The 8,729-nt window shown below is 40.6% G+C and overlaps 1 protein-coding gene across 1 annotated transcript; it reads right to left on the reverse strand.

Annotated features, from left to right (window-relative positions):
• Window positions 1-265: 265 nt before the first annotated feature.
• ppib (peptidylprolyl isomerase B (cyclophilin B)) lies at window positions 266-5,404 on the reverse strand. The gene is made up of 5 exons (XM_030731733.1): window positions 5,174-5,404; window positions 2,975-3,088; window positions 2,673-2,766; window positions 2,002-2,186; window positions 266-681 (listed from the first exon to the last, which is right to left on the reverse strand). Exons 1-5 carry the CDS (start codon window positions 5,306-5,308, stop codon window positions 559-561), a joined length of 651 nt encoding a protein of 216 aa, XP_030587593.1. The 5' UTR covers window positions 5,309-5,404; the 3' UTR covers window positions 266-558.
• Between the last annotated feature and the right edge of the window lie 3,325 nt (window positions 5,405-8,729).

Consider the following 8,729-nt stretch of genomic DNA (forward strand, 5'->3'; position numbering starts at 1 on the left):
CATTTTATATTCTGCTACCTTTGATCTCAGTGGGGATTCCCTTACTTCTGCAAAAAGTACTGTTAGCTCTGTGGGGAACAGCTTAAACACTTGAGCTTCACACTAAGGTTTTTACAGGGGTTGTCAGACAACAGTAGGCAAACAGCACCACCTGGTGCTCACAAGAAGAACTGGGGCACTTCATAAAATCTGTTAAACTAAATGCATGTTTTATCTAAATGCATTAAATATATGATCTTTAAGATGAATGAACTTTACACATCAGTCTAACAAAAACTGAAACCTTTATTTCAGATTTCATTTCCTTTTTTACAAAAAACATCAGGTTATGTGCACCTTGGAATGCTTCTTGTTAAATGGACCCAGGGTGTTGTCACGATTGCTCAAATTTGATCCTCTTCTGGTGCATTAAGACGGCAGCCACTGAATGACCCGAAGCCCCTCATCCTGGACCACAGAGCCGTGAGCGATAAAACACGGTGGCCTGCACAATTTCTCCATTAACCCACCCCCCCTTCCCCCCAGTCCGGCTCTCCCCGTTAACCTTACAGCAGCACTCTACTCCTTGGCAACTGCAAATGGCTTCTCCACCTCAATTTTGCCGCAGTCATGAATGACGACGTCTTTCAGAGGTTTGTCGCGTCCATCTGTCTTTGTTTCCTCGATCTTCCTCACCACGTCCTGCAAGATAAAAAGGAAAGATTTTAGAATGATAAACATTTACAAAAAAGTTTTCTCCCTCCATCAGCAAAAGAAAATTATTACAGAAGGTTAATTATAATTAAATCAGTTAGTCAGCAGCTAAACTCAACAAGTCAGCTTGGACTCTGGTCTTTTTCACCCTTGCTGTGAGTCACTTGCATACATGTGAACACAGGAATTGCACTTGTGTGTGGGCCAAAGCAACGACACTGAGACCCTTTGGAGGAGGTGGCCTAGGCCCGGTTTCAAATAAACTCTGAAAGGGTTCGTTTATGGTGAGAATGTGATCCGACCCTGAGCTGACCCAACTACCACGTGTACAAGTTAAAGCTAGACGCCTTCCTGCAGTCAGCAATGCTTTGCATTCTGGGACGCAGTAGAGTCCCACAGATGTGCAGAGTGCAAAAATAGTAGCAACTAGCTGGAAAATTAATACAAATTCTCCATGTTGCCCATTAGTCCAGAACGAGCACCTTCTTCCTTCCAGTGCCCCCCCCGAGCCCTTTTAACTTAACCCCCACATGCTCACAGATGCATCAGGGGCAACTCGGCGTTCAGTATCTCTGAAGCTAGAGTTTGTATATGGGGTAAAAGGGCAGGCTGAAAGGGGTGTGCCCAATTTATAACTAAAATGGCATATTTACACCCCAAGATGAGAATATGTTGAGTTTAAAGGTCTAAATTTACATTTAAATCTGTTTATTATATAATTATTACGGAATATTTGTATTTAATGTTATACTTATTGTACTTTATTGTGGTTAATTAGATTTCAGCTTAGTTTTTACCTTATTAAAATGTTTGTTTTTTCATGCTGGATTTATTCATTTAAGAAGAGGAAGCTACTTTCAGCTGCTCCCCTGTCACAAGAGGTCGCCACAGCAGGTAGTGCCACATGTTTGATTTGGCAGAGTTTTACACAACCCCAAAGGGGATTACTGTCTCTGGCTGGAATCGAATCAGGGACCTGCCAAGCGAATGTGTTCACCGTCATTCTACTTCTTTAGGCCATTTTGCTGTAGCCTTTTGTTACATGCTTTGTTATACATTTAATTTTATTATTAACTGCTGTAAAAAAATGAATGTTACAACTTCCAGGAAAAATAAAGTATCTCTTAGCTTGGCGGCTGTTCCTCTTGTGTAAAAATGTAACTAAGATTGCTTCTTACTTTCATAGTTTAGAAAGAACAATGATGTCTGCTTTAGCAGCTAAGATGGGCTTCTGGAATTCAGGTTTCAGGTGATAAGGCCCTCCCAAATCCCTTGACCCATTTACACGACTTTCAGTCTGACACTCACCATGCCCTCCAGGACTTTTCCAAACACCACGTGTTTCCCGTCAAGCCATGGAGTCTGCACTGTGGTGATGAAGAACTGGGAGCCATTGGTGTCCTTGCCAGCGTTGGCCATGCTGAGCCAGCCGGGCCCGTAGTGCTTCAGCTTGAAGTTCTCGTCAGGGAAACGGTCTCCATAGATGCTCTTACCTTTAAAGAGAAAACGGTTTATACGAGAGCCCTTTTCACTCCCTCCCTGCAGTGACCTTTGTACCTCGTTTGCATGACTCCCGACTGCTGCCAGAGGCTTATCTTTACTTTATCTGAGGATATTAAGTAATGCTGAACACTACCAACAGTTGGTAGCTCTGCATGTTCAAGAGTTTTACACTGGGCGCCCTTCCTGACCCCAATCCCTAAAAGGGATGTGTGTTTCTGGCTGGAATCAAACCAGTGACCTTTTGCTGTCCAAGCCAGTGTGTTAACCACTACACTATGGACAGAAATATCAGAAAAACACGAGGCCGACTGTAGTAACTGCATATCAACCGATGGCGATTATGTGCACAGCATCACCGCGGTACACTTTGACCCCACCCCCAGAAAAAGCCAGGTCAGTCCTATGCAAATGAATTCCTGCAAAAACAAATCTGTCAAGTCCAGATGTGATATGTTGACTGTTAACTGACGTCTCACCTCCAGTGCCGTCTCCTCTGGTGAAATCTCCACCCTGGATCATGAACTGCTTGATGACTCTGTGGAATTTGCTGCCCTTATAACCAAATCCTTTCTGTTCAATTACAACATTAAAAAAAAAAAAAAAAATTATGAACACCACTTGGAATATTCATTCATGTAATATTGCTTTGTGTCCAGTTTCACCATTTCTTCCTCAGTTTATTCACAAATTTAGGCTGAATGGTGAGTGCTAAGCCAAAAACCATCTCTGCAGACTGCTGCAAATATTATGAGCAAAGAAAGGGCTCCCTGCTTCTCACCTCTCCTGTTGCCAGGGCCGCAAAGTTGTCGACTGTTTTGGGAACGGTTTTCCCAAACAACCCGATCACAATCCTTCCCACATCTTCATCGCCAATTCTAATGTCGAAGAAAACCTATAAACAAAAACAGGTTATAAAGTCATTTTACACACATCCCCCCCCCGCTGATATTTCCAGTCCTCTATCCATATATATATATTCTTCTGCTTATCCAGGTGCAGGTATGGGGGCAGCAGTCTAAACAGAGATGCCCAGAACTCACTCTCCCCAGCTACCACCTCCAGATCTTTTTTTAGGGACACAGCCAGCCAGATAGACATAATCCCTTCAGCGTGCCCTCGATCTGTCCCCAGGAACACCTCACCTAGAAGGCATTCTCGGCAAATGCCTTCAGCTGCTTAACTCCAAAAACAAGTTCCTCACCCCACCTCTAGAGATAACCACCCTTCTCCAAGAGACTAGATCCAGAACCCAAGCTGTGTGCTGAAGTGAGCCTGACTAGATCTGTCAAGTTTTAGCTCTCATTTTCACAAACTTGCTCTAGCTTCTTCCTCACCAGAGGCGATGTCCTGATCCGTGTCCCAAGAACCAGTTTAGCAACCCAGGATCAGACAACCAAGGGCTCCACCTCTGCTGCCTGACAAGTTTTTAACTGATATTTAAAAGTCAAAACGGGTGGGTTGGAATAACTGCACAAATAGCTAGTTCCCAGTGTTGTAAAGAATATCAAATTCCATCTAATTTCATGTACTGATAACTGCAACCTGACCTTCCTTATGCTGAGTAGTTTGCTCCCCTCCAATGTAATGCTCATAAGCATTTTAAAGACTGAGATCAGGTAAGCAAATTAAGAGCAATCGTATAAGATTCTGAGGTTTTTTTTGTGCCTTTTCTTCAATGCACCATAGTTGTATGACGAAACAATAGGAACAGGCTTCACGTGAACTAGAAAATTTCTGAAGAAATTTTGAATTTGTCAATGCACCTGCTGTCACTTGATGGCAGTTTTTGATCTACCAGCAGATGTGACAAGTGAACATCAGTAGCTCCTGTTATCTTACTTGGCACAAGTAGAGTCTTATTTTAAAGGTGAAAAAGTCAAAAGTGTGTCAATCAGCATTAAAATTTAAAATGTTCGCACCAAACAGACTTTTACCTTCCAAGAAAAGAAAACCCACAGGACTGATTTTATCAAGCAGTTTGTAAGATAGATTTAGTTTAGTCACAACTGGAAAATGCATAAACTTCTGTTAAGTCAAGTGTAGTCTCTTTGCAATCATCCCCCCAAAATGAATATTCAGAGTGAGAGAAAATCCTTGAAAAGAATAAATACAAACATTCATAATACTGAACAACAAATTTTTAAGATGTTCAGATCAGGGATTACGACACAAACAGCGCAGTGGACATCCCAGTTTCACTAATCATCTGCAGCAATAAGTCCTCATGCTCAATGTGTGTGCAAAGACTAAAATTAAAAGATTTCCCCTCTATATTTACTACAAAATACAAGTATGATATATCGTTTCAGCTCGTTTTTATTAGTTTTTTATATAAATAAATCTAAAATGTACACCAGTTTAGTTTTTAGTATCTTGTATGACATCCTTGTTCTGTATGATAAAAATAAACAAATAAATAAATAAAAAACACGGGAATAAGTTCAACTTGAATTATTCTTAAACTCAGATTCGATCTGGGATACCACAGATTCTGTTTATAAAGAAAGGAACAGATAACGACCAGTTCACAGCTTCCCTCAAACTGTAGACGTGGACAAATCCACCACAACATGCCAGACAAAAACATCAGAGCTGCAGGCTGATCTCTCACATTAGACAAAGCATCGGTAGTTTAATGCAGCGGAGACAACAGAAACTCAAATGGAGGTGGAGCAATTTATAAATAACGCGTCTGGGAATGCAGACAGTTAAGTTGAAGGCCTGATATCCGTGGAGAGCTAGCTCCAGGATATTACCCATTTCCTTCAGCTTAGACCTGATCTCACGGCGTGATTGAGTGAATGCAATCAGCCGATAACAGAAACTGTTAAATGTTGGTTATCTGAGTAAAGCAGACGATATCAATGAAGGCCGGCTTGGCTGTGACGTGGCTTTTACAAGCTGCAGCTACTCGTTAGCATTTAGCGGTTCGCAATAAAGAAGAGCTCTGATTTTCTTCCAGCAAGCTAACACCCACCTTCGCCGTTACTTTGGGGCCTTTCTTCTTCTCGTCAGCAGCCGAGCCATTTGGGAAAGCGAGGAAAATCAGGGATCCCACAATGACTGTTACAGCGATGAGGAACTTCATCTTTCTCTCACAGAGCCTAACCATCAACGACAAAAAAAAATTTAACAGCCCGAGGACGGCCTGTTAGCGGTGCTACGTTTATAAAGGGCCGGGAGGAAGGAGTGCGCTGTATCCGGGGTGGAGACGCCATGCCCACAGAGGGGCGGGACTTCAACTATGCGCGGAGACGCATCTGGTTCTGATTGGGTCATGTGCCGGAGCATTGCAGCCAATCAAATGCAAACACGTAACACCCTTTTTGTGAGTGTGCAAGCCTTCCTGAGAAGAACATTGAAAATGCAAAGCAAAAAAAAGTGTCTGACATACGCAAATTGTCATTAATATCATTCCAGATAAAATAAAGGCTATTTTCTGCAGATAGAAATACAAGTGTGCCTTATATCTTGCTTTGTGGTGTTCTTTGGGCACAACACACTGACATACAGTAGACTACTGAGCAGGACAACGAGGGTCTCATGGAGTCTGCTCTTATTACACAAATATATTCATATATCAAAGGAAAAGAAAGAAAATCATCAAAATGAGACAGAAAAAAAAGCCAAATGACTAGGAACAACGATAATGTGGCACAAAACCATAAAAAGAAACAAACATAAATTGAAGGAGAATTACTGCAAAAAGATGAAAAACCACTAAAGTGTGACACAAAACTATATCCTACCACCACAAACATGACCAACAACCACAAATACAGAAGTGCAAAAAAGAGATAACACAAAAAGCTACAAAACTACCACATAAAGAGAAAGCACACACACACAGAGCCAAAATGACCCAAATAACAAGAGACAAAATGGTAACAAAGAGGTAGAAAATGGATTCAGAATAATGAGACACAACCACCACAAATAGACAGAGAATGGCAACAAAGAGACACAAAGATTCCCACAAATAGAAGCAACACAACAGCAAATACGGTATGGCTGCAAAGTGCAAAGACAAAATGACCAAAATGTGAAGTCGACTACAAAGTGCCAAATGGCAATAAAGAGATTAATAGGAAGCAAAAATGAGACAAACCTGCCAGAGACACAAAAAAAGGAGTAAAACAACCACAAAGAGATACATGGCAACAAAGAAATGCAAAATAACTGAGATTGGATGCAAAGTAACCATAAATAGAAACAAAACAGCTACAAATAGATGCAAAACAACCGCAAACAGAGAGAGACTGGCTGCAGAGGCAAAGACCAAAATGAGAGCAAGAGAGGCAGCCTGCAAAGAGGTATTAATTTGGGTGTTTTGTATCAATTTGTAGACATTCTATGTCTACAAATTGATACAAAAGCACAAATTAATGAACACAGTTACACCAAAAATGACCAGAAAGCCATGGAAAACCCTACAAAATTATCCCAGATCAGAGCGGCTTCCACTCTGTAAGACGAGCCGGGTACCGCTGTTCCTGGTTCCCTGCATTACACCTAGAAGAAAGCTATTATGAATGACTAATTAGAAAATGCCAGATATTAGACATCATATGACACCAGAATGGGAATCCAATCATGAAGTTCAAATCCAGGGGAGACTCAAACGCATTTATTTGGCACCTAACACAGCACTGATCCACCAACACTGTTTCTGGACCTTTTAAACATTTACTGAGCCATAACAGCGTTTCTAATTTCCATCTTAATACATGAATTTTCACTATCAGTTAATCTACTGATTTCAATTGCTTTTGTTTTTTTTTAAGCAGGTAAATCATCAGAAAGAAGTAAAAGACACCCATTATCATTATTTATCAGTGCACATAAAGAAACTATCTTAAAATTCTGTCTCCTATCAGGACTCATTAGCTCTTTCAACGCAGACAAACACACAAAATATTCTGCAGCACCAGTCGCACGACTCACATCTGTCCATATACATTTTAATGACAAACTACAAATAAATGAAACCTCCTGAATGATACAAATGTCAAAAAACATGTGACACAAATTATGAATAAGTAAAGTTGAACAGATTGTACTTGCTCAAAAGAAAAGAAAAGAAAAAAAAAAAAAATCGGTGTTCGGAGAGTTAAGGTTACATTCGCCTTTACAGGCACACTCACCACTTCTGCTTAGTGCAAAGAAACCGTTCTGCTAAACAAAACGCCGCTCTTCTCTGTGTCGTATGGTTGCATTAAGACTCCAATATTATTGCGTGCCTGGAGCGGCCATTTGAGGTATACAAACACATTATTCTGATCGTTACATACTGCACATCTAACATGATGCAGTGAGTCAGGAAAGGTCCACCAGTAACAATAAAGAACCCACGAAGAAGAATCTACTCACATGCTCCGACTGGAAGCAGAGGACTGATACTGGCCAGACGACCATGTTACATGATTACACCATTTAAGAAGAGTCTGTATAAATGGAAACCGAAAAACAACTAGAGTAACCCTGACAATCTCTCATATTTTAATTGACCTTTAACTTGTTTTATCTCTAAAGGGGACCTATTGTGGTAGTTACAGCCCTAAATAATTCGTATTTATCTTAAACTGGGCCCTGGGGCACCCTCTCAGTACATCCTGTCTAAAACAAGCAGCTTTAGCTCCCTTTTGGATTGGCTGCCCCTTGCAAACAGAAGGTTTAAACTGTAGGTTTCAGCTCTCATTGACATCATACAGAGTCAAGGTAGAAAAATGAGTGAAACCAGGTGTTCAAAGCAGTAAGACTTGAGCTTTTGGCTCACAGGGATTACCTGAACATATGACAGCATCATTATTTGAAACTTTGGCCCGGCTTAATATGAGGATCCACCATTGTAACAGTATACATATGACAGATGAAGGAAAAGCATAACAGGCCCACTTGAACTTAATTAGCTGGTATCTCACTGTAAACAGAGGCTTACTGCATAAAGAAGGACCCGCTTCAGAAGCATATTTCAAGTTCGCATTTTTAAGTGTGAGACTTTATTATTTAGTACTAAAAAATAAGGATGCTGCTGTGGAGGTTTCCAGCTAAAAACGCCTTTATAGTTGGAGTGTTTTGGTTGAAAACTGGAAAAACACAAGTTGTCACAGTCTAGTGTTTTTTTTTTTCTGCTAAGAAATAAGAAATATATCAAGTATACCTAGGTAACAGTTCTTACATGTAAATAAGTGAGACACTGAGAAATGTTTGATAAATGTGATAGACATAACCTTTTAAGGTGTTCTAGTGACTGAGTTCTATGCACCAAAAGTTGAAGAAGCAAATCTCATCAGGTTTACCACTTAATTCTACCACATCACAAGATGTGCAGCAGTTTCCAGTTTATATGGTACGTTGTTTGTTCAGCTCTAAAATCTGAATAAAATACTTAACAAGAACTTTTCTCATATTTTCTCAAGGCACAGCATAATGAAGATATGCGGGTCAAGGGAAATTTGTTGAGCCAACAAAACTCTTTGGAGTTTGTGAAGATGGCTTTGAACTGTGTCCAGTGCGTAGTCTCAGGCCACCTC

Source organism: Archocentrus centrarchus, chromosome 6 (assembly GCF_007364275.1).
Source record: "Archocentrus centrarchus isolate MPI-CPG fArcCen1 chromosome 6, fArcCen1, whole genome shotgun sequence".
Lineage (NCBI taxonomy): Eukaryota > Metazoa > Chordata > Actinopteri > Cichliformes > Cichlidae > Archocentrus > Archocentrus centrarchus.

Bases quoted from the DNA above. Each gene is read 5' to 3' on its own strand.
- ppib (XM_030731733.1), bottom strand. From the start codon at position 5,308: ATGGTTAGGCTCTGTGAGAGAAAGATGAAGTTCCTCATCGCTGTAACA. The intron at 2,767-2,974 runs GTGAGAAGCAGG...GTAATTGAACAG, and splicing joins CGGCCCTGGCAACAGGAGAG to AAAGGATTTGGTTATAAGGG. The intron at 682-2,001 runs GTGAGTGTCAGA...TTTATCTTGCAG, and splicing joins GAAAAGTCCTGGAGGGCATG to GACGTGGTGAGGAAGATCGA.